The sequence below is a fragment of the Ambystoma mexicanum genome, chromosome 12 (genome assembly GCF_040938575.1).
Source record: "Ambystoma mexicanum isolate Mex_15411 chromosome 12, UKY_AmexF1_1, whole genome shotgun sequence".
Taxonomy (NCBI): Eukaryota; Metazoa; Chordata; class Amphibia; order Caudata; family Ambystomatidae; genus Ambystoma; species Ambystoma mexicanum.
In genome coordinates this window covers 1,059,590,685-1,059,616,995 of record NC_090936.1, presented here as the reverse complement: position 1 = coordinate 1,059,616,995, position 26,311 = coordinate 1,059,590,685, and the positions used below count along the sequence as shown (strand labels likewise).

The 26,311-nt window shown below is 47.8% G+C and overlaps 1 protein-coding gene across 3 annotated transcripts in view; it reads right to left on the bottom strand.

Annotated features, from left to right (window-relative positions):
• The window catches only part of KLHDC10 (kelch domain containing 10), a 345,723-nt gene that overhangs the window by 41,767 nt on the left and 277,645 nt on the right, over nucleotides 1-26,311 (bottom strand). For all 3 annotated transcript variants that reach the window (XM_069629599.1, XM_069629601.1, XM_069629600.1), the window contains one exon: nucleotides 8,340-8,387. In XM_069629599.1, the coding sequence (XP_069485700.1) occupies nucleotides 8,340-8,387 (48 nt within the window). The remainder of the gene's footprint in view (nucleotides 1-8,339; nucleotides 8,388-26,311) is intronic.

The window sequence follows — 26,311 nt, the reverse complement described above, 5'->3', positions numbered from 1 at the left end:
CCATATTCTTTTCTCTACCTCTACTCCTAACACACATCCTATGGGCGAGGTGGAGGGTATGTGGGGGGGGGGTGATCTAGAACACTCCCCTTGGGGTGGAGGAGAGGCTCTGTGAGGTAGAGGCGGTTGGAATCACGTCAGTATAGGGGCTGCTACTGGACATGTTGATCAGATTGTTAAGCATATATGACCAAAATTATGGCATTTCAGACTTCTACCAGCAGATAATGGAGTTAGGCTCTTCTTTTTATGACTAAAACATACTTATAGGGGGAGAGGCAAACGCAGTCCTGGATCTCAAGTTGGACAAGTCCTCTACCATTAACAAAACTAGAAATAGAGACTACTAAAATTCATGAAATGTTCCTTTTTACCCTATACAATGTATGGAGATGTCTGCACCAGCATGATAAACAACGTAGTTCTCGCTGAACGATGCAGGACTCGTCAACCAGAATACATCATTGGTTAGCTTCTCGCACATTGTTCCAAGCCGCTTCAAATGGTGCAATTCTACTTAGAACTCTGACCACTCCCCAGCGTTCATGACCCTGAAGCACAAAAGGCCCACAAAGACCTTGTCCCGATGGCGATTTATACATTAATCAGTTAACGACTCGCAATTTAGCACAACTCTCAGGCTAGAGATACTCAAGTTCTTTGAACACAACAGGGATTCCGTGTCTGTCTTCCAGGTACTTTGTGGGGCTATTAACGTCTGCATAAGAGGTACATCTATTTCGAAGGAGATTGGAATTTTAAAATTAATTAGATCTGAACTAGACTCCTTAGAAAACGAGCTGGCTCATAGAGAGAAACTACAGAGTGACAAGATAATAACACCCCTCGTGATCTTGCCAGACCCAAGGGTAGACATGATGAATTGGCAAAGTGTGAAATTCAATTCCTCCATAGCAGTCAGGGAGCCAATAAATATTGGCTAATCAAAGACCAGGGAAGATACCATGTAAATTAGAAACTGAACGCACTCCAATTAGATCTATAGGCGATGGAGATGGCAACTTGGTAGCAGATCCCAAGGCAATTAATGATCATTTCAGAGCACATTTCGGACCTGTACACCTCCAGGCTGCAGCAATGGATATAAATGTTTAACTAGACGTGGCCCTTCTGTGGCTGAAGATGGTCATATGGAATGGTGGGACAACCCATAACAGAGCTAAATTATGGAAGCTATACAAGACCTTCATCGGTGCTCAACACTGATTATGGACAGACGGGGCCAGGTTCTGTCGTCATATAATAAGTCCCTGGTGGACCTGGCCAATTTTGACAGCAGATGTGAGGCTGCATGGGGAAGGAGATAAAGCGGGGAAAACATTTGGCCTGGCTAATAAACAGGGAGAGCCGTGTCATATTCTCACCCAAATTAGGACCAGTATTGGGGCGGGGGGGGGGGGGGGGGAATAGTAGGTACCCAGAACGAGATCAATAAGACGTTAATGGAATTTTACAGGGAGTTACACATGAGTGAAGGGACATATGTGGAGGAAGACACAGGAATTGCTTGGTACGGTTCAATTACGAGGTTAGGAGCAGATCGGGGGAAGAAGTGAAGGGCCCAACACAGGGAGATATCAGATGGGCAGTGCGCTCAATAAAGAAGGGCACGGCACCTGGTAGTGAGGGGCTTCCCATAGAATTCTACTCTGAATACATAGACCTCCTAGCCACATGGCTCACAAAGGTGTACGACAAAGCTTTCGAATGTGGTAGCCTTCTGAACTCAATGAGGGAGGCCATTATAACAGTCCTATTAAAGGAAGGGAAGGATCCCCTGGATTGTATGTCGTATCACCCCATTTCCCTGTTGAATACTGACGGGAAGATCCTGGGAAAAATCCTGGCCAATAGGGTGGCGAAAGTAGCCCCGCAGCTGGTACACCCAGATCAACGTGGGTTTATCAGGAGGGAGGAACACAACAGGAAACAGCAGTAGCCGACATCATGTGATGGACCAAATTAAAACCCGAAAGGAGGAGATGGCGGTAGCCTCCTTTGACGCCATGAAGGTGTTTGATTCACTGCAGTGGAATTGGCTATTCCGGGTACTAGGGAAGTTTGGGTTCTGTGAGAACTCTATGATAAGCCAGTAGCAATGGTGAGGACCAATGATTGGGCGTGGGAATTGAGTAGAGGGACAAGGCAGGGATGTGCTGTTTCCGCAATACTATTCTCGCTGGCCCTGGAACAGTTAGCAGGGTTCAAGAGATGGGGGGGGTTGGGGGGGAGAGCAGGGATTGCAGTGGGAGGGCTGATGTTTGCGGAATGGTGTGCAAAGTATAAACTCCCGAAGGGATTGTTTCTGACATATGGGGCAGTAGTTAAGAGGCTAGCAGAGTTATGGGAGGCAATACCAACGGAACCAAAGGCAAGGCCGCTATTACAGGTAATACTGGAGCAAGCAATAGGGGTGGGGGAGGCGAGGATATCGCGTATTTACAAGGCCTTCCAGGAGGAGGAACCCTGGGGGAATTGAAGGTTGAAGGAAAAGGGGACAGCTGTGGGTGTTCAGATATCTGAGAAGGAATGGGCAAAGATTTGGGAACAAGTGCAAAAGGTGTCTGGGAATGGTAGATTCCAATTGGTCCAGTTCAACCTCTTACATAGGGTATATGTGAACCCAAACAGATTATGAGCAATGAAGGAAACCTTAAGTGATGAGTGACTGCAGTGCGGGAGGGGACCAGCAGGATACTGGCACATGGTCTGGGAATGTGGGATCATAGCGAACTACTGGGACAGGGTGATCAAAGGGATGAACGATTTGTTGAGGACAAAACTTGACTAACCCAAGAGTATGCATATGGGGGAATCTTCCCAGAGGGGGGAAAAAGGTACAGGTCACAGAACAAGATGGCAAGATTCCTATATTAGTCAAGCACCAGATGTCAATCGCCTGGAAGCATCCACAGTGGCCATGAATAACGTTATGGTGGGAGGGATGCCCGTAGATGGGGAAAAGCCGAACTGGAGATATTACAGGTTGACAATGCTCAGAGGATGAAGGGATAACGGCGGACTGGAGTCGGCTGCTGAATGACCAGTCTATAGCCATAGACCTGAAACCACCATGAGATTGAGGAATCAGAGGAGCCGATACAGCAGGCAGGGGACGAGGGTTTGCGGGGGCGTGGGGGGGGGGGCAGGGTTTGGGGGAGGGCAGTGACAGGCGGGGAGAGGTCCCGGAGTGAATCTCAAGGGAAGGGATCCGAAAGTGGTGTCTGCCATTTAAGGGAAATGAGGAAAGACTGGCAAAAGGGAATATGGGGAGAAGGCACTATAAAGGGTGCGGGAATCTCAGTCCAGAAATGGAGGGTTAGAGGGGAAGGGTGGAAGGAAATGTTGGATTGGTATCTGTTTTGGTTTGTTACTACAAAATGCCAATAAAGAGCGTTTTAAAAAAACACTGATTATAATATATTTGCGAAGCCATTGGCACAGACCCCAACCATTAATGCCAAACTGTGTTGGCAAACAATCTGGGTTTATACCTGGTTGGGCCACCCACTGTAACCTGAAGAAACGGTTTGCCTGGAAGAGCTTGATTTGTATGTACTCTGTCTCACCGAGACTTGGTTCACGGCCAGCTCTGTTACGAGTTTTGACACTCCTTGCCGATTTCTACAAGATCCTCTCCAAACCCAGAACCAACTGTCCCGGGCGGTGGTGTAGCCTTGATTTTCCCAGAGTGGATCCCTGCTTCTGTCATTCCATCACAGGACTACTCCTTTGAATGCCTCGTCTGCATGCTCTCCATCTCTCCTGGCCTCTCTCTCACTGTGGCCACTACCAACAGGCCGGCTGGCCAGGTCGTCCTCTTCCTCTCTTAGTGGGCTCCCTCCTTGCCTCTACCTCTCAACTTCTCCTAAGAGACCTGAACATCCACCTGAATACTAGCCCCTCTTCAGGGCCCTTTCGCATCCTCTGCAAAATATATATATTTCCCTCTGGCCCGACTCACTCTGCAGGGCACACCCTGGATGTTCTGATACTCTCGGACCTCCACGCTCACCACTCCTCCCTTGGAGCAACCACTTTCTCGTTTCCTCCCACTTCTCACTCTACCACTCTACCCCTCAGGTCAAGCCAACCCCAGCACGGCCACTTACCTTCTTGGTCATCTGGCCCATGAAGAAAGAGTGTGTGTGTGTGTATCAGTTGAGGCTTTGCCACTACTTTCTCTCGTCCTCCTCGTCCTCCTCAATCTTTGGCTGACTCACACTGACACAGCCCTCTCTGACCTTCATCTCTCTAACACTCTTGACGTCCTTACCCCCGTCAAGAGGATCAGTTTGAAGCCCCCATCCAAGTGCAACTCTTGGTAAAATTCTGATCTCGCCATCCATAAATGCAAGTGTAGGGCGGAAGTGCGGAAGTGGAGGGCATCAGGCGCACCCTCTGACAAACTGGCATGCCGCCTGCTCCAAAGGCAGTACAGACCTTGTCCTCTCTAGGATGAGAGCCTACATCCAAGCCTGCGTCTTTGCAGCATCTACCAACTCAGCCGAACATTTTAAAATCTGCAAGGATCTGGCAAACCCTGTTGCAGTCTGTACCTCTCCTGTTCCCACCCAAGACCTTGGGGCATGCCACAACCTTGAGTACCTCTACTCTTGGGTAAAGGTAGTTGCGAGGAATCTGAGTCTTTGCTGCCTAACCTGCAGAAACCATTAACTGATGAGGCCAATAGGACAGGAAAGCCTCCTGGTCATTCGGGATTTCACCAAGGAATCCAAACAGATCCTTTTGTTGCTACTTAACTGGTACCGCCTGCAAAGAAGAAAGAAGTAGCTCCAAACATTAGCCCTAGGCCTCAAGCCCCATTAAAGAGTGTCGCACAGTCCATCAGACCAGTGTCTCCATTGGTCACTACATCACACAGGGATCCACGTCTCAAAAAAACAACAATGGCAAAAATCACTGATCCCACTTTAAGTAGCTTTGTATTGGATACAAGAAACGTCATATTAACTAACAGAGAAACCAACTCCTCTTCAAACAAGGGAGGCCCTAAAGAACAAAATCTTAGCTTGGCTTAACATAAAAGTGGCCCCTGTGTTAGATCTTCAGACTTCAGGGTCCTTCGGATGAATCCACATTGAGGATTGGTGTAGTGTGGATAATATGGACTGTATTGTGGTGGGATGCGATCTAGCAATTTACCAATGTTTTTACATAGAATTACTAAATGTAACCATCTATGAACCATTTCTCCGATTTAGCTATTCTTATTGTTCTTTTCTCTAGCATCGGACTATCTTTATGGATAGCATTAGCTACTTTTTGTTATTGACTTTATGGTGTTGTATGTCTTGTTGCGCCATCATGTCTACGGGTCAATTGTGCACAGTATAAGTACAATAAAGGCCCTCTGAACAGCCCTGGCTTCTCATACCACCACCACCCTGGCCCATCTTCTGTTGCTTCTCCTCCTCCTTTCCCCAGTTCACTGCTGACTGTTTCTAGACAAGTCCAATCTATGAAAGTCTCAAAGCAGGTTCTCCCTTGCTCATCCAGAACCATCAAGGACCACATCGACACCCTTGCTCAAGCCTTGGCCGATTTCTATAATCACTCCTTCGCCACTGAAACCTTCCCCTCCGCCCCCTAAGCACTTCCTTGTGCATCCCCTTCTAAAGAAGCCCTCTGCAGATCCCTCCTCTCTGGCTAACTATCACCCGCTCTCCAGCACTCTTTCCTGGGCAAACTCCTGGGGGAAAAAAGCCATCTCCCAGCTTAATCTGCATACTGAATATTCACGCACACTCTCCAACCACTACCTGGCATCTCTTGCCCACTGCATCACTACCTTCTGCTCTAACTTTCAGTGTTATGCGGAGGACACCCAGCTCTCCTTCAGGTTCACCTCAGCCATCTCTGCTCTTTCTCTTATTCCAGAGGCCACAATTCAGTAATAGTGTGCCGCCAATGATCTCTGCCTTAATGCCAGTAACACTGATCTCCTCCTCATCGGGACACCAGCTCCCTCCTTTCCTTCCTTCCAAACCTCCCTCCCCCTGTCCCTCCCCACTCCCTGCTGTTTCCTGTGAGGCTAAGAATCTTGGCGTCATCTTCGACTCCACCCTCTCCTTCTCTCCTCACATCTAAGACGTCTGACTTCTCTAAGAAGTCACACTATCAGCTGCACCTCCTCAGAGATATTCTGCCTTTTCTCACTTTCCCCCAGAGGCTTGCGGTTTCCAGAGCCCTGGTCCTCTCTAGGCTGGACTATTGCAACAGCCTCTTTCTAAATCTGCCTGTCTCTACTCTCCAACCTTTACAACTTATCCAGAACAGAACTGCAAGACTTGTCATTGGCTTCAAGACCAGGGATTATATCTCTCCAGCTCTGACATCTCTTCACTGGCTCCCTGTGGCTGCAAGGATCAAGGTCAAGACCTTTTGCATTGTCCACAAGGCTCTATGGGGCTCGGGACAGCAATACCTCCAACTTTCTCTTCCAAAACATCTTCCTTCTCGTGCTCTCCACTCATCCACCTACAACGGAGGGTCTGATGCTTCTCCAAGCTCAGAGTGGGGGCAGATCTTTCCTCCGATGGGGCGTCCCTCTAGTCACACCTAGAAACAATGGTGTACAGGTGCATTTTAAATAACCGTTCACCATCCTGCATATAATGAACCCAGACATACCTGTAGTTGCATTATTGCTCAATATTCAAAGGGACTTTAAAATGCTTGAATGGCCCTACTTGCAAGCAGTTTTAAAAAAAGGATCGGAATGGGACAAACCTGTATCAATATATTACTATACAGCAAGCCTACTGCCAAGTTCATCACAAACTATTCAGCATCCAATCCCTTTCCACTGCCTAGGGGCACACGTCAAGGGTGTATGTTACAGGCTTCTCTCTCCTTCTCCCCTCCCCCATTGTTTGCAATTGCCATGAAACCTTTGGACTGCATAAATGCTTAGAACTAGATAAGACATTGAAGCCAAGCTGTGTCTGTAAACAAAATGGGTTACCAATCACTTGGGAGAAATCACTGGGCAAAGAACTAACACACGCACAGGGGTCAGGAGCCACGAACAACAGCATAAAAGGTCCATGAGGTATTCTTATAAGCGTATTTGTTCAAATACATGCACCAACATTCCCAAACGTTAATTGGCAAAATGCAGCGCAGACTTCATGGGAGAATGGTTGTGGTGGCAGGCCCCTTCTGATTTTTTTCTATTTGGCCAGGTCTTGCCCCTCTTATTTTCTCATTCTCGGGTGGGATTTCGTAGATTGTGGCTGAAATTATTTACCGGCCATAAAAAGTCTCTTGAAATGTATTAGATTGTATTGCTAGTTTTGATAAAAAAGGACTCAAGGTTTATTGGGGTTGCTGGTTTGATAGTTAAGTCGCATAGCTAAATCTTTGTTCAATGATGCCGTACCAACAGTGAAACGATTTGCAATGTTATTATGCTGCAATGACCAAGAACAAGTACTGGCAAATATGACCAACTCCATTACCCACTCTGAAGATTAATGGAGAAGAGAACAGGCATATTTGTAAAAACAAGTACAAGGCAACAAAACAATCTGATGGGACCCCAAATGTGAAGTTGTCATAGCACAAGATGAACCCTATACTGCATCCATATGCCTTTACTGTAGTTATTATATAAACAGGGCAATTATATGAACTTTACTGATTCACTGTATTGAGGCCTCTGTAACCCACATGATTGCAGCTTTCACTGGTCAGAACAGCAACCTGTGATTGTTAATTTGTTAAACGTAAGAAAAGGAAACAAAGAAAGCTTTCAGCCCAAAAGGTTGAATAGAAAAAGAAAAGTCAATGCGCATTTGGCGCACATTCGCGGCATGGTAAAAAAATACTGAGGCCCATAATACCAAAAAAGGGGAGCAAGGGTTGTGGGGTATTCCCTGCTTCCCTTGTTCAGCATTGTGGGCCTCTGGGGTTGCTGTGGTGTCCCCCGCTTCCATGACATTGGAAGCGGGGGATGGAGGGCAATAAAGAAAAAAAAAAGAAAATCAAAAAAGGACCCTGCGGCCAGTTCCGTCCCACTTTACTGAGAGGGAACTGGTGCTGCAGGGGTACAGGAGAGTCGGGGTATGGCTGGGGGATGCAGGGTGGTGGAGTGTGATCTACATGATCACTGCGCAACAGGATTTAGCGATTAGATCTTTTCGGATTTGCAATTTCCAGATGCACAGTAATCACATAGATCTGTAAATAAACACAGTGTGGAGAGGGGTTGTGTGCTCACAGAACATGTGCACTTGGACAGTTACTACTTCTGCAACATACACCCCGCCACCTCTCCTGCCGCCCAATCCTACCGTTCTTTATTTGTACACAGCTGTGGCATCTTCTGGCTGCAGGGAATCCTGTAACAGACAAGCAGGTAATTAGCAAACCTTTACATCTTCAACCTGTACCATTAGCTAGTCCATGGTATAAACTAGGGCAAAAATGGAACTTCAATTGTGGAAGATCTGAACACATCTATGTACATTGTTCCAACCAATAATGTATACTGTAAGTATGTGCACGTTTCCTTAAGAGCAGACTTAGTTTAGTTTAGTTAAGGCTTGGGATATAGTCTGTTGTCTCATGACACTTCTACTCACAGGGGAAAACTAATCTCACAACCTAGAGGTAGGTACCATAAACTAAACAAAAGCAAGATAAAATATGCATATGCACTCCTCCCAGAGGTCTATGGCCCTGCACCAACATACAACCTTGTGCCTCAATATCCAATATTTTAACCACCAGCCAGCAAAGCAGGACCTCTGGAACAAAAAGGGTACAGTGTTGTAGGAGACCAAGAACAGAACAAATATTTGGCGCACTCCCATTTCCGATGTATGGGAAGATTAGAAAGCAGTTAAAACAGGAGGCACACACTCCGAGCTATATGGCACCATGGCAGATGCATGCCCCATAACCTTGGATCCCAGTTATCTTGCAGTCTTCAGCGCTAGCCAGCAGGGATGGTGAGGTGGAGCAATCATGCAACCAAAACCACTAAAATGGTATGACTGGGGCCAGCAGAAAGGGTGGAACCTGCCACCACACATGCCTTCCACTCCCAGCAGAGCTCACACTTGCAATGCTTGCACACAAGGGAGGCCAAGACCTCACTCTGCGATTTGATGGCGACAGGACAGTGGCAGATGTTGGAGGAGCAGAGAGCACAGCACTCTGGCTACGATAGAATGATCTTCCCAGAACCATGCAGCATGGTCAAATGGCACAATACAGTTGTGTGGTGAGCAGCATTGGAGTGGTTACTACAAAGGAAACTAAACACCTGGACATTGGCACATGCCCTAAAATACCCAGCTCAAACTCTTGTGCTTTGTAAAGTTGACTACGGAACAAGTTACTTACCTGTAACTGTTGTTCTCCAGCATGGCTCTGGCATGGATTCACATGCTCATGAATATTCCCCATCGTCAGGCCGGGAATCCCCGGTATAGAAAAAAAATCAGTATCAGTTTCGTTTCTGATCCGTCTTTCTTAGTAGTAACCAATCACTGGTCTGTGGGTCATACTGCCCCCAGCCAATGACTTCCCTCTCCCTAACCCCCGCCTCTGGCAGCCATCCTCAGATTTGGTAGCACGTAAAGTGGCAGTATGACCAAGTGAAGAAAGGCAGAGGGGTATGCGGGAGGGTTCGCATGTGAATCCATGCCAGACCCATGCTGGAGAACAACAGTTACAGGTAAGTAACTTGTTCCTTCTCCAGCATGGGGTCTGGCATGGATTCATATGCTCATGAATAAGAGAATACATAGCAGTACACACATGCACAACCACGGGAGGTGGCAACAGGCTCAACATTAAGCAAGACAACAACACAACATTAAGCAACTCTCACCTCCTCACCAGGCTCACCTTAGGCGAACAGGTTGTGCAGCACTGCTTGGCCAACCCTGGACTCCTCCCTGGAGTCCCGATCGAAACAGTAGAATCTTGTGAAGGTGTGCGTCGACCTCCATGTCGCAGCCTGCAGATGTCCAGCAGGGGCACACCAGACAGGAACGCCGTGATAGCAGGATCGCTCTGGTTGAATGGGCTCTCGGACGGCCGGGCAGCGGTCGGTTTGCCAACCGGTGACAGTGCATGATACAGCCGGAGAGTCATCTGGAAATGGAAGTCTTCGAGAGAGCCTTCCCTTGATTCACAGTCCCAAAGTTCACAAAGAGCTGTGAAGTCTTCCGAAAACTCTTTGTGCGGTCCACGTAGAACTTCAGCGCTCTAGCTACATCCAGCGAGTGCAAAGTCCTCTTGGCCGGCGACGAAAAGAAAACTGCCAACACCAAGGGCTCGTTGAGGTGGAAGTCCGACGGCACCTTGGGCATAAAGGAGGGGTGCGTCCTCAGCACCACCCTCGTGTCATGAAAAGTCAAGTATGGAGGCTTGCAAGATAGGGCCTGGATCTCTCCCACTCGTCGTGCGGAGGTGATGGCCACGAGGAAAGCTGTCTTCCATGACAGGAACTTCAAAGGCGCTGAATGCATAGGCTCGAATGGGGCCCCCATGAGCCTGGTCAGCACCACATTAAGCTCCCATGACAGGGCAGGAGCCTTCACTGGCGGGAATGATCGGAATAGTCCCTTCATGAATTCTTTCACCAGGCGATGAGACCACAAGGACGCCCGTCCCGTAGTCCTGGTATATCGGGAGATTGCAGCCAGATGTATTTTGATGGAGGCGTGAGCCAGTCCAGCTTTGGCCAGCGACAGTAGGTACGGCAGTACTTGAGGGGCCGTAATCCGCAGAGGGCTAATCTTCTGTGCACGGCACCAGACAGAGAACCTCTTCCATTTATGTCCGTAGCACTTGAGAGTTGAGGACGCCCTGGCCTTTGCAAGAACCTCTTTGCAATCGGACGGGATGTCGTACCCTCCAAACTCTAGTGCTTCAGGAGCCAGGCCTGCAAGTTCAGCGACTCTGGGTTGTGGTGAAGAATGGCACCTCCTTCTCTGGAGAGAAGGTCTGCGTCCGTCGGCAGCTTGACTGGTGTGGACGTTGACAAGTCCAGAAGGTCCGGGAACCAGATCTGTCTCGGCCACGCCGGTGCGACGAGGATCATCCTGCACCGGGACCTCGAGCTGGTTGATGAGCCGGAGCAGCAACGGCAGCGGGGGGAACGCATAAAGAAATAGGCAGTCCCAGGGGAACGAGAAAGCATCGCCCATGCTCCTCGGCTGGGGGAACTTGCTGGCGAACCTCCGGCACTTGGAATTCGTCGCCGTCGCAAAGAGATCGATTTGGGGTTCGCCCCATCGTCGGAAGAGTCAAGCCACTTGATCCTGGCGTAGTTCCCACTCGTGGCACGAGCACAGCTCCCTGCTGAGTGAGTCGGCGATCGTGTTTTTTATTCCTGCCAGATGAAGAGGCACCAGAAACATCCCTTGGGCGACGGCCCAATGCCACAGATCCTGGGCTTCCTTGGATAGGGCCGGGGACCTGGTTCCGCCCTGCTTCCGGATGTAGAACATCGTGGTGGTGTTGTCAGTGAAGATCCTCACCAACTTGCCCTTGAGGGACGGAAGAAAGGACATGAGGGCCCAGAACACTGCGCGGAGCTCCAGGATGTTGATGTGGAGTGACTTCTCCTCCGGGAGCCAAAGGCCTCTTGCGTGAAGATCTCCGGAGTGTGCTCCCCAACCTTCCAGGGAGGCGTCCGTCGTCACCGTCACCTGGTGAGCTGGGGTCTGAAAGTCTGTGCCCGCCGACAGATGGGAGCGGGTACCCCACCACCGGATCGCCTGACGGAATGTCTCGTTGAGAGGGATCCTGTCCTCGAAGCTTCCCGTCGACTGGATCCAGCGGGCGTTGAGGAACTCTTGTAAGGGGCGCCTCCGAAGCCTGCAAAGGCGCACCAGATAAATGCAGGAGGACATCATCCAGAGGAGGGACTTGATAGATCTTACCCTGGCCATGTCCGTGGCCAGCAGAAGCTGCACCTTGCCCAGACTGGTCCTGGTCCTTTCCTCCGACGGCGAGGCCAGCCGCGCCACTGTGTCGAGCTCGGCTCCCAGAAACAGGGCGACTTGCGACGGAACCAGGTGGGATTTTGGAAAGTTGATACGAGAATCCCAGGTCCGTGAGCAGCTGGACGGTCTTCGCAGTGTGCTCCACGGCGAGCTCCCTTTTCCTTGCCCGGATGGCCAGTCGTTCAGGTAGGGGTAGACATGGATCCCCTGTAGGCGCAGCCGTGCCGCCACCGGTGCGAGGCACTTGGTGAACACCCTGGGTGCCGACTTCAATCCGAACAGGAGGGCCTTGAACTGGTAGTGCCGCCCTTGGACCACGAACCTGAGGAACTTTCAGTGTCTTTTTAGAATGAGGATGTGGAAGTACGCATCCTCCAAGTCCAACGACAGGAAATCGCCCTCCTCCAGCTGTCCCAGCACGTGCTGGAGGGTGACCATACGGAACTTCTGTGCCTTGATGTACTTGTTCAGTCGTCGCAGGTCCAGGATGGGGGGCCATCCTCCTGTCTTCTTTTTTACGAGGAAGTACCTTGCGTAAACTCCGGAGCCCCGAAGCCTCTTTGGGACGAGCTCGATGGCACCCTTCTTGAGCATCGCCCTTACTTCCAACAGTAGTTGAGGGACGTGATTTTCCTTCCTGGCCACGGGTGGAACGCAAGGGCACTTCTTCTGAAACTCGAGGGCGTGCCCTTGGGCCAGGGCGTCCAGTACCCAACGGTCAGTGAAGATTGACTCCCACACGCTGACGAAGCTCGCCAGCCGGCCTCCCACCGGGGTGCTTCGGCGGGGGCCCGACCCCACGGTCGGTTCAATCTTGTTTGGAGGCCGCCTTGCCTCCTTGACCTCCCTGTCGACGACGACGGGCACCACCTGACTTGACGCATCCCATGTAGGCTTCCTGGGACGAAGATCTTGCTGCTTGGCGGTACGTGGAGGAGCCACTGCCGGATCCCTTGGAGGCACCTTGTCTGCCTCTTGAGCTCCGAAAGGACGGCCGTCGTTGGAGTACTCCCAGTGCCCGGGCAGTCTCTGTGTCTGTCTTGATGGCCTGAAGGGACTCATCAACCGCCTTCCCAAACAGGTTGTTCACGTCGAAGGGCATGTCCAAAACCTTGGTTTGGACGTCCTGGCGGAAATCCATGGCCTTGAGCCATCCTCGTCGTCTTAAGCAAACGCCGTTGCCCAACTGACGGAAACCGGTGTCAGCGATGTCCGTTGCCACCGTGATGGCGTGGTCCGAAGCAATCTCACCTTCCTGAAGGATTTCAAGGGCCTCAGCCCTTTTGGCGTCCGGAAGGAAGTCCAACAGAGGGGCGATTTTGAACCACAACTCCCTGTCGTAGCAGGCTACGACAGCCAGGGCGTTGGCCGCCTTGATAGTCATCGCTGCGGATGAGATGATCCGTCGTCCCATCGTGTCCAGCTTCCTGCCCTCGCCGTCCGGCAGGGACGTTGATGTGGAGGCCGATGCCCCCCCAGCTTTCTTCTTTGCCGCCGCCGAGACGACCGAATCCGGGGTAGGTTGCGCCCAAAGGCACAAGGGGGCAGCGTCGGGGACCCGGTACTACTTCTCGTACCGGTCCCCCTTTGCCGGCGCCGTGGCAGGGTTCTTGAGGAGGGCGAGCCCCTCATCCTAGATGTCATCAAGAAGCGGTACGGCGAGGACCGTCTTCCTTTTAGCCTCGTGCTGTTGGTAAAGGAACCCTTCCTTCTTTTCTGGGCAGAGCTGGAAGAGCTTGGATGCCCTGGAAATCATGGCATGAAAGGATCCAATCTCGTCGAGCAGGGGGCGACGGGGGACACATCCCGTCGTCGCCTCCGTTGTCATCTGTACCTGTCGTAGCTGTGTCCGAACCTGTATCATCCCTGTGGGTAGTAGACCGGGGGGGAAGGCAGAGCAGGCCGCAGAGGTGGGAGAGGTGGCGTAGGATGCGTCCTCCTCCTCTTATGCGGTGAACTTTCCGAAGGTCCTGGCTCCGGTTCCCCTGTCGGGTCTGGCTCAGGTACCTCTGTCGGGGGGAGGGGCAACCTTATCTCCGAGCATAAGGACTGAATCGCTGACAAAATGGCCGCCGAAGTGTCCTGCGGCGCCAGAAACAACGGGCACGAGGGCTCTTGAGGACCCTCGTCGGCGACACCGTCGCTCTCGTCGTCGTCGTCGCCCTCGTCGAGGATCCCTCCTGATGGGCTGGGCCTCTTTCACGACTTCGACAAGCTCTTCTTCAGAGGTTGTGTCTGTATCCACGATGGCCACCAGCCCCTCCCCCACCTTTTCCAACGAGGACTTCGTGGGGGTCTTCTCAATGGGCCTGAAAGACAACTCCCTCCATGGTGGCAGGGAGATTCTGGGTCCTGAGGTCGCCTCCACTGGTGTAGCCTCCACAGGCTGAGCCAGGGCCGCTGCGACATCCTCAAACGAGGTCTTCGCAGGGTGAATTAAGGCCATCGTCACCTTCTGTACGCCTGGGGCCTTCACCTTGGGGGGAGGGTCCGAGCCACGTTCCCCCTCTGCCGGAATCTTCGAGATCGACCAGGGCCTCTCCAGAAGCTTTGCCGGGTTCTCGGACTTCCTCTTACCCGAGCCAGAGCGTTGGCTCATGGTTGATGGCTCTGGGGAGGATGCGCCCTGCCTGGTAGCCAAGGAGCCCGACCATTCGGCGCTCCCGGTGCCCGCGGTGCTTAGCCTTTTGTTGGGCCCCCGTCGCCGGGGCGCCCTCACAGGACTTAGAAGACCGCTCGGACTTCTTTTTCTTCTTCTCGCCTGACGGGCTCTTCCCTTCCAGCCAGTTGGCGAGACGGAGGTGGCGATCCTTCATGGTCCGCTCCGACATGTTCCCACAAAACGCACAGTCCTTCTCTGTGTGCGTCTTGTCCTCATGGAGGTAGTAGAGGCATAACGAATGCTCGTCCTCCTTGAAAACATTCTGAAGCTGGCATCCAGGGCAGGTCCTGAACAGCTTCCCGGGCGTCGAGCTTCCTTTCTCCTGGGCCATGTCCGGGGTAGGCCTCTGAACTTCTGGAATCCTCCGAAAGCGTAACTCGACGAAATCTTCACCCTTGAGGGGCGTAGAAAATTCCAAAACGGATCCCCGTTGATTGGATGTAGAAACGGTGGAGCTTGAGGCTTTTTTTTTTTTTTTTTTTGATGCTGTAGTTTATTTGAAAACTTTTTCATCGTATAGTTAAGTTGGATCTTTTTTTTTTTTTTTTGTTTTTTTTTTTAAATTGTTTGTCCAGTTCGAGTATAGAAGATAAAAAGAGAGCAATTGTGTAAGTGTACTTGTTGTTGTGGCCGCTGAGGAGAGCGGTCCATCTTTCTTGCGTACACATTTGTATCGATGAGAGTTGGTAAAAGGCACCAAATTCTTTGCGTTGTGGCGCGAGTGCGTTACATTCCATGACGAGGTGGAATATGGTTTCCTCGATTTTTTGGTCTTTGCAGAACCTGCAGTAGTTGTCTTCCTGCTTGATCTGTCTTCTTGTAGCTAGGTGTGCTTTTGTAGGGAGAATGGTTAAGCGGATTTTTAGAAATGTTGTTCGAATGGTTGGGTCTGGAAAGGTTTGCAGGTAGGCCGGTGGTTCGTGGATTCTCCTGTTGTCTTTTGTACAGTGTAGATTCTGTTTGTAGGTATTTTTTTGTTGAATGGTCTTTATCCAATCATTGTGCAGCAGTTTTGTTTTTGCGTGTTGTGGACGAAGTGTAAGTAGTTCTTCTGTGATATTTTCACTAACCATTTCTTTTCTCATTGTGGCTTTCCATTTTTGCAATATTGTCGTGTTGAAGGTGTTTTCTTTATGTCGCAGTATTTGAATTGCTGGGGTTTTCCCGTCTGTCAATATTTTGCGAAAGATGTCTAGTCTTTTCCACTGTACGACTGATTCAATTGATTGAGTTGCCAATTCATAACGTATTCTTGGCATTGGAAATGTTTGTGGGAGGCGAAGGACTTTGCGCCAGAAAGTCGCTTCATATTTTGTCCAGTTGACTCTCTGAGCGTTTAGCATTGCTTCGGTACCATAGGTGAGAATCGGGATGTACTTGTGTCTGTAGTAGGAGATAATTGGCTTGAAGGAGAATTTGCCGTATTTTCTGTGAAGGAGGCAGCCTTGTCTTGATAGCGTTTGGGATGTTTGTTCGATTTTGTCCAGCCACTGCTCTTCTGATTTAGACTGGTTTATTGTGATCCCAAGGTATTTAAACTCAGTAACATTTTCTAGTTCGACATTGTCGATCATAAAGGTACGTTGGTTTATTCTTTTTTTTAGTGGTTTGGTTAGGGTCATTATCTTTGTTTTTTCCGTATTGATCGTTAATTCATTTTTTTTCATGTACTGGCTTAAGTCTGCCAGTGTTGTTTGTAACCCAGTCGGTGTTTTGTCTAGTAGCACGATGTCATCGGCGTATGCCATGACTGGGACAGGGATCGAGTTGATTTTGGGGGGATTAGTTTTGTGTGATTTTAGATGGTCTTCAATATCAGCAGTGTAGAGGTTGTAAAGTGTCGCTGCAAGTGGACAGCCTTGTTTGAGTCCGTTTTCTGTTGGTATGGCAGGTGTTGTAGTTCCTTGTCTCGACAATCTAACTTTTATCGTGGTTTTTGAATATAGTAGAATGATCGGTTCTAGGATGTCAGTTGGGCAGTTCCATGTTCTAAGTTTCGACCATAGTTTTTCGCGCGAGATTGAGTCAAAGGCCATTTTTAGGTCAATGAATGCTGCGTAAATTGCCGAGTTGGAGTTGATAGCTTCATGTTTAATTACTTGGAGTAATACCAGGTTGAGGTTTGTTCCAACATTGGCTGTAAATCCTGTTTGTCTGGTCGAGAATTTGTTGTTTTTTGTGGCCCACGCAGTGAGTTGGTTTAAAAGTATTGTTGCAAATAGTTTTCCTAGCGGATCGAGCAGGGCGATCGGACGGAAGTTTTGAGGGTCTTCTCTAGGGCCTTGTTTATGGATTGGTACGATTACTGCTGTTCTCCAGGAGTTAGGTATTCTATGCAGTTTATTGATCAGGGTTGTAATGTGGCATAGGAGGCTTGCCCAAGCGGTTGGGTCTTCCTTGATCATGGCATTAGATAGTCCATCTGGGCCTGGTGCTCTAGAAGTATTGAGTTTGTTAATCAGGCAGATGAAGTCTTCAAATTCTGCGTGTACTTTCCATGTTGGGTCTGCTGTAGTCTGTATTCTGATGAGCTGTTTCTCGTGGTGCGTAAATGGTGGTAAAGTGCGTTATCCATTTTTCTTGGGTTACATTAGCTATAAGCTTATGCTGTTTTTGTTGATTGTCATTGACTAGGTTCCAAAGTTCTTTGGTATTGTGGGATTTGTGGCTTTTCAATATTTGTTCAGCATCCGCTTGTTGAATGAGACTTTTTTGTGATTTAATCCAGTTTCGATGGTTGTTTTTCAGAATTTTGATCTGGTATGAAGTGTCGGGAGCTGGAGTTTTCTTTAGCTGTCGTATTGTTCGGTTTAGGGCTTTTTTCCTTTCGGCAATTTCTTGGTTGTAGGAATGTCGATGGTCTTTCTGCGGGCGATTTTTTCTGGTTTGTTGGAATGGAATTAGAATCCATTCATAGTCGATTTTTATATCATTTGCCAGTCTTGCCTGTTGGAATTGTTCCGGCAGTGAGGTTGAGGAAGCTTGCGGGATTCTCAGTCTTGTTGTTGTTCCATTTAGTTCTAATGGAGGAGGTGGTAGTGCTGTCACTGTTTTTTCTAGTTTCGCTTCTGAGTGTGCGGTAAGTTGGTTGTGATCGCTCCTGTCCGTTAATATCGTCTGTACGTTTGTAACTGATTGGTGAAGGTTTTCAGATAAGAATATATAATCGATGATTGCATGGGACGAACCTCTGCTCCATGTGGGTGTATAGGATTTCGAAGTGTTCCCTTGGCTTAGAAGGAGTAGGTTGCGCGTTGTGGTTTCTTTTATCCATCTCTTTGCATTTGGCGATAATTGTGAGTGCTTTAAGAGGCCACCGTTTTTATCGTATAACTTGATGTTCAGATCGCCACAGATTATTGTTTCTGATAACGGGTATTTAGCTAAGGCCTCATCAATCGAGATGAAAACTCCGTCTAGGAACGTGTTTGTTGATATTGCTAGCGGGTTCCAATAGAGGTTTAGGATTAGGGTTGTTGAGTTGTTTTTGTCTTCTCGCTTTTGCTGGTATTTTGTAGATGTTATTATGGTCAGTTGCGTCCAAGGGTTTATATTCTCGGAGAGTATTACTGTGATGTAGGGGTTTATCTTGATCAGGGTGAGTAAGCCTGAAGCAGGTCTTCCTTGTTTTTGTACGATAGCTGGGTTTAGGAATGTGATAAAGCCATCGCATGCCGGTGGGTCACTGAGCCAGGTTTCTTGAAGGCATATGAAATGATATTGCTCTAGTTCAGCGGTTGTGTCCGTGAATAGATGTAAATTGCCTCTGGTGTTCCACGAGCATAATGACCAATTGAATCTATAGTTCATTAATTGTTATGAGTTTGAGCTCATTGAGTATTCTGTAGATTCTGTATCTAAGAGGGTGTTTTCGTAGTCATAGATTCTTCTGATTGCATCGGCATATCTGTCTGGATGTTGGCTTCTTATAGAGTATTCTGTAGATGCAGTATCTGATGAGGGAGTTTCAAAGCTAGTTCTGTTGGGTTTGTTAATTCTATCTGAGTCTCCTTCTTTTGAGGCACGATTTGAGTATCTATCGTCAGTTGTCTGTTTTTGATTCCTCTGTTCAATGTGTATTAGAGGCTCTAATTAACTGAAAAATGAGAAAAATCTCCTGAAAAAAGCGCGAAAACGCAGCAAAAGCTCGAGAGCTACAGCACGAGGACTCCCAACACTTCAACGTACGGTAAAAATCTGAGGATGGCTGCCAGAGGCGAGGCTTAGGGAGAGAGCAGTCATTGGCTGGGGGCAGTATGACCCAGAGACCAGTGATTGGTTACTACTAAGAAAGACAGATCAGAAACGAAACTGATACTGATTTGTTTCTATACCGAGGATTCCCGGCCTGACGACGGGGAATATTCATGAGCATGTGAATCCATGCCAGACCCCATGCTGGAGAAGACCAGTTGCTGCAGTACAGTTGAAAGAAGGCCCTCATCATGCTGCAAGGCATTTTCCAGAGTGGGGGTGCATATTGTACAAAAGCAACCCCAATTCCCTCACCCGCACCCCCATTGCTCTACTCAGGAGCTGCGCACTATAACAGAAGAGTGGTGCCCTCCAAATACCAAAATCCCCTCCTTGAAGGGTGTACAGTTTTAAGTAATGCCTCCCAGTAGCTAGAGCCGAGACATGAGGGTGTGGGCCACCAAGTACACGGACAGTAAGCTGCATTACACAAAAAGGTATATGCTAGCAAGTTAACAGTGATCACTTGGTGGTGAACTGAAATTCTTCTTTCGGGGTTAAGTAAAGGTGGAATAGCCGACAGATGAATACACTGAAATGAATGGCTCAATCAGCTACTGGAAATAATATGGCCAATTTGTTGGGGGACTGAGACATAATATATAATGTAAGGGTACCCATAACGCCAAAGGACCTCCAGGTAAGCAATATAGTGATAACAAAAAATTGACCTCAGTAATTAGGTTGGAAGGATAATACTACCATAGACTTTTCATACACAGAATACATTATTAAGAAAAAGTAGAACATACTGTTTGCTATAAAAATCACAATGAATCTCTCAAATTTGACTTCGATTTCATTCAACCATACATACAGAATCTCACTCACACACATCCAATGTCAACTTAACAAAGCAAAATGGGTAATCACCTACATGAAACCCTCTTAAAAAAAAATCTAATGGTATTACAATTCTTCACATCCAAAATAAACTGTATATCCGTTAGGTAGCACCAAAGGCTTATTAACAAAGTCTACATATGTTTCGGTCGGTATAGACGGCTTTCCCAATTGGCCTTGCAATTACCCCGACCTTCTTCAGGACATGTAAGGGCGAGACGACATCCACGCCCCCTCCCGACAATCGGATGAAGAGGTCTTCAAACCACATTTTCTCCAGGCTGTATTCATGGAGGTAAAGCAAACTGTGGAATAAGTCCCAAGTGCTCCAATGATATAATCCAAATTTAGAGGAGCTTTGTTTCGTGCGGTCTAGGCTACCAGCGTAGCTCGGTGTGCACCTCTCTTGGTGGCCCTTCTTAGATATCACACCCATGCCTCCGGTGTGTATATTAGAGTCAACAATACTGTGTTGCAGTATTGCGCTCTCTGGTGAGTGGCCAATAGGTACCACACTTCCCAGACACAATTGGCACTCCGTTTTTCAAAGCATTCCAACGCTGTCGCACAGTGAAGTTAACCACATGTATTTCTCTAGTTTATGTAATCTCGTAACGTGACGCATTTGCCTCTGCGGTGCACAGTCAAACAGGCTGAGACATAAGCAACTGTGCAGTGGCCTGAACCACAAATGTCAAATGCACAGAATCCATTGAAAAGAATCAGAAGCTAATATGTGGCATTGCTGCTTGTGCCGCTGGGTATTCTGGGATTGCCCCGAAGAATACTCAAGTCGGTCCTAGAATCCTTAAACTCCATGGAGAAACGTCAGTCTCTGATGGCAAATGGGTTGGAACAACTGATGGTCATTTAGTCAAAAAACAGAGAACTTGGCTGTGAAGAATTTTGGGACCATTTCTCATTTGAATGAACACTCATTTGAATAGAAGATTAAGGATATTCTCTTTAATGTTCATTTGGAAGTGCTAATCCAGGGCCAACAACAAATATTGGCTCGGAGATACTTTTCTTGCGCTATTTTATCATTGCGATTCCTCCATGATCTGCGCTTTGCCTCAAAGTCCTAAACGGAAAAACCTGTTTGTGGACTAAAAGGCCTCAAGTCTGAAAGCTCACTCAGCTAGGAGGACATCCAAGTTAGCCAGGCTGGGTTCATGCACTGAACCTTGTTAGGCTGTCATGCCAAATGAGTTCAAAAGCGTGTCATCTTTGAGGAGAGATGTTTATGCTGAATATGGGTGCAAAATAACTGTTGCCTCAGAGCCTCATTGCTGTAACCAGTGAAGACTGCACCCGAGGTTGGACGGGGAAAACGTAAACACATCTATATGCTTATTTTAGAGAGATGAGTGGCGCTTCTCCCACACTACTCTTGCCGTGTACTAAGCTTGAATTTCCAATCTGGAGATTCCAGGGCCATTGTTAAGGGCCTCAGGTTTTAGTTTCTGCCCCACGCCCATTTTATTTTTGGTAGTCAAATAACCGCCTCCTGAAGTTTCCCTGCCATTGCAAGGTTGGCTGAGGCTGTGTGGCCACCTCAGCCCTTTGTCCCAAAACCCTCTTGTGATTGGTTGGTTTAAGCCATCTCAGAGTAGTGTACCATAAGGGCAACCATGGCCCATCCTATATTGTTGTTGGATTTTTGGAAGAAGCTGGTTTACTTACCTGCATGAGGATCTCCCGATGTTTTTGAATTGTTAGGCCCTGCTCTGGTTACACTGGCAGGATGCAGTGGGGTATGGTCATATCTTCAGCTGTGGTTTTTGCTGCTGGCCATCCCGAATTCCAGCGTTGTCGAGTCTTAGGTGCTGGACATTCTCCAGGCCACTTCACTGCCATGGTCTCTTACCTTGATGCTGGTCGTTAGATGTTTGGAAAGGTAGTGGTAAAGCATTGTCCCGCTGTGTGCGCTCCGTGGCCATCCTGGGTCACCTCCCCTGTGGGACAGTTCTGTGGCTAGGCCTTTGTTTTACCAAGCTGCTGGACTCAAATTAGGGTTTTCATAGTCTTTCACTTCGATGCTCTGATACTGGCTTTAGGGGATCAGTCGTAGCAATGCAGTTTGTTCTTGGTTGTGGAGGCCTCTGCTGGCCCATCGTTCAATTCCCTGGGAGCCAGATCTCTAAAGCACACCTAGCAAGAAGCCCTATGCTTGTTGTTTCGTTCCTCGGGCAGCCTCTCAAAACAAATGCTGAGAGAATATACCTCTGGGTCACGGGTTTGGCCATTGTTAATGCTCTCCCTCAAGGGTGCCTGGCTTTTAGCAGGCAGGCCTTTACTGCATTTCCCACTGGATACCATTGGGGCGTGCCCATCCTCTCGTAGGTCTTCTGTATTAATTTTAACTATCTCATCATTGGTGCCTGCCCTGGTCCTCCCTGGGGTTAACCGCCAAATCCACACCTGTGGATAGAACCAAGGCTTCCATTTTCCCCATATTTGAGGATGGCCTACTAATACTGTCCTGTTATTTGATATGGAACAATGCACTCATTGTGGACACAGCTGATGCTGGACATAGTTCTAGGCCAAGAAATTGATATTTAACACTCAAGTGATTTTTAAATTCATGCTCGTCACTACTCTAAATGTGAAAACCAGTTTACATTGTATTGTTAAAACTACTTTTTGTCCATGAAGTACATTTCATTGGTAACAGTTTTTGAAATACATCTTCATTTTGGGAAGTCTCTGGCTGGGTTTAAGAATCATTTGCAACACTTCAGCACAGTCTAACTGGGATGTGTGCATTTGTATTATTCACATACTCTTCCAAAGAGGGCTAGACATTTTGTGACATGTTAGGGTTGTCCTGGGGATCCATTTAGGACTTATTTTGCGGTTTTTAAAATGTCTAGTTCATTTTTCTTTCCACCAGTTTATAGGTGTTGCGTACAAAGTAGTGGACCAACAAAATATTAGGTTATGTCATTAGGGCAACATACATTATGTTGCACAGACACTAAGGATTTTTAACTGCTGAAATGAGACACTTTCTCTCAACCTTTTTACTGTTTTGAACCATGTCCCGGCTTTCTGGAGACAAGTAAATCTTCCCTTGCCCATTTTGCTTATTCTTAGGGGGGAAACAGACTAGTAACTAAAACTGTTAGTACAGAGAGACTATATTTATTAATTCTTGTATTGTCACAATGGCACACATCACCTTACAGTGAAGTGCAGTTATGATACTTTGTATCCTATCTTTTTATTATGGCCTTTTGGTTACTTTTACAATGTGCTGAAGACAAGCTGGTGGCTACTGCAAAATTACCATTTTCTAATTTTACTCTGGCAATTTTGCATTTACCGCAAATGACCACTAAAAGGTGGCAAGCACCCCACGATGGCCATGCCACAAGGTTTTTCACTTGTTTGGCCATATGGTCATTTGACCATAGGCAAGCCAATACTTAATATGGACATATTTCCCTGGGAAAGCTGTGGCGGTTAGAATGGTGCAGATCCTTATCATTGGCAGGCTTGAGCTTGCCGCAGCCTGATCCTTGGTTAAAAAGGAGGGTTCCTGGAACTGTTAATCAGATCATCGTTCAAAGACAGACTAGCAGCTGGCTGACAACCCAAAGATGACCGCCCTGCAGCTGACCACCAGCCACTCCAGTGTTGTTCTGGTGAATCCCTGCACCTCTGTCCTGGTCTCAAGAAGGCCTTTGTTGGTGCTACAACCCCTCGGCAACTGGGAACCAGTTCCAACCCCTGCTTGAGGATATATGCCTGGCGAGCCTTCAAAAGTGCCCATGATGAACAGGTGGACTAACCAGCACTCTCCTGGGGGTACCTTGCTGTAGCAGTCACCATTCCAAGCAGAGTCCTGGAACTTTGCAGATCTTCAGCTTGTGCCACAAGTTGCCTGCTCCTGCTCCATTTTCAGTTGTCTCACTCCAAGGAAAGTTGTGCTGGGGTTGTTCCTGTGTTCACCAATGTATGATCGACCGTGCTGCCTGACCAGGTTGACTTCCATTGCAACACACTTTCAATCCCTGGAGGTGGTCTTCCCGAGAGGTCTTCATCTTTCCTCATTTCGGTCTTCTACTGGAACAAGTCTTTAACAGATTCCTGTGCACCGCGACCAACTGAATTCTGGTTCCTTCATCTGCCTCGTCATCAAAATTTTGTTCGCTCATTTTGAGATAGTGGGCCCACATTTAAGTATAGGATAAGGAAAATACTCTTGACATTTATTGTTTTAAGAATATAGTGTATTTTTATACTGTGTTATGTGCAAGTATTTATATAACACAACACTTAAAAATATATGTACATTATTTGAATCAGTTTGATGTATTTTCGACAGTTAAGTGTGGAATCTAATCATACTTGTGTTAGCATGCTACCACTTGTTGCGAGGGGAGTCTGCTCGCTCTGCCAACCCCCTACCGTTGAGGTATGGTTTGTTTTGGTCGAGTGCCCTTGCCCCACCGTAGGGCTAGGGGCCGTGTGGCTGTAGAACCCTGCGAGGGCTGGGGCGAGGGGGAGCTGAATGCCTAAAAGTGAATACTTTTATCTGCAATCTTCCCAGTTAGAACTATAGAACCGCCCCATCTGCAGATGGAGCTTCGGCATTGGAATGCCCATTTACTCCATTATGCTCAGCATCTGCTCATGGATAGTGACATCCAGTGATGGAAGATCATTCTCGATCTCTTTTTGCAGATCAGAGAAGCACCCTTTATCCATAACGGACATCTCGTTTTTGGTTTAACTGGTCTCTTCCTCTGTGGCATACAAAGGCTTGCACACCTCTCATTTCTGATCTAGTAGGATTCGCTTGTCTTCCCATCTGCACTACTACTCAGAGTCCCTATTCTGCTTTAGTATGACCTCACATATATTGCCTTCCCCCTTTGCAGACCTAAGCAGACTGCAGGAGATTGTGGTAATAGGAGGAGAATCCACAGTATGCGCAGCCTCATTGGTGTGGGGGTATTGTTGGAGAGCAGGCTTGGAGACATTTTAGGAGGTTGATTAAGTGTCTTCAAGAAATCAGAGTTCAGAGTCCAGAAAACTTATGGAAAAGAGTCCAACAGTGGCCAACCACTCGAGATCTGTGTGCATCCCTCAAGGCACCAGAGTTTCCAAGAAAGGTGTTAACACGAAAGGAACACCTAGGCATGGTGATTCGGGAACATAGTTTGATAATCTCGAAAAAGCCAGGAGATTTGAAAGTCCTCTGCCAGTGCTTGGGGGCTTTTCTCCACTCAGCCAGCCATCCCACTGTCACGAGGGCAATGCACAGACTAAGGAAAGGGCAGCAGCCCCAGGAAGTATCCAGATTCTCTGAAAAGAAACTTAATTTGCAAGTGTTAAGATGGATTTTCAGAATCGCCCTGTGGACAGATTCTGAGAGACAACCCTTTCTGGTAAACAGGGTAAGACAGTATGGCTAAACTATCCAGGTAATGTGACCAAGCAGCAAGGCTTCATCTTAGGAAGTGTGAGGCGGGCGAAGTGTTCAGTTAAGCAGACATTAGGCACCTTTTAATAATGTAAGTTACATAGAATCAATACACAGTTATTTATTTAGGCCTTCGTCAAACTCTTAGCAGTGAAAACCCATAGGTAAGTAACACTAAAACATTATCTACTAATATATATACACATTCACTTTGATGTGCTCCATGAACAGCACCAATACTTGAATACAATTCGACAGTTCCAGAATTATGCAGGATAGCTTAGCCAGTGAATACAAATCAAGTAACCAAGAACAAAGGATCTGCACCATTCAAACAGTCAAAGGCGGTCCAATCCTGGACAGACTCAGGCCAATACATCTGCCCAGCAACAGACTTTGGCACAAATGTGGACTGGGACCAAACAGCCCTCAACCTCCACATGATCGGTACAATCCTTGTGGTATTGCCACTTTAGAATACGTGGTAATCTATTTGGCATCAAGCAGTAAAATGCAAAAGTGCACAAGACCAAAGAAAACTGTAGAAGAAAATCCCCTGCCACCAGCCCATCATGTGACTAACCAAAAAGTTAGAAATAAAGGTTTTTGGGACAAAGTCGCTCTACAGTACTTCACAGAAAGTGATGCATGCAGGGAAAAAAAATGAACAATGTGGGGACTGATCAGTGCCCCCCAAACAACTGAGCTAAGCAAGGCCAGTGAAGTAAGACTTCACTGGCCTCCAAAAGTCAGAACAGGGTAAAAACAGCATCAAAATATCTATGAAGGCAAAGCAGTACACAACTGTAGCTTCCCAGGCCAAAATAGATTTCCTCATATAAAAAAAAACAAAGAGGGTGGGAAAAGCTCTGGTCCAGTTCCTCTAGGAACATCATCTTAAGACAGAGGTCTGCAACTCTGATTTGTAGTCCAAAACATTGGAGAGACAAAAAGTTCATTGTTAAGATGGATTTCTAGAACCTAGCGTGGTGGACGGATTTTAGGAGGCCAAACTAGACAATGAATAGGGTAACTAACTGAAGTTAGCCAAAAAAATCAAGAAAGCAATAAGAGCAGTCAAGGCTCTTCTCACGAGAGAATTCG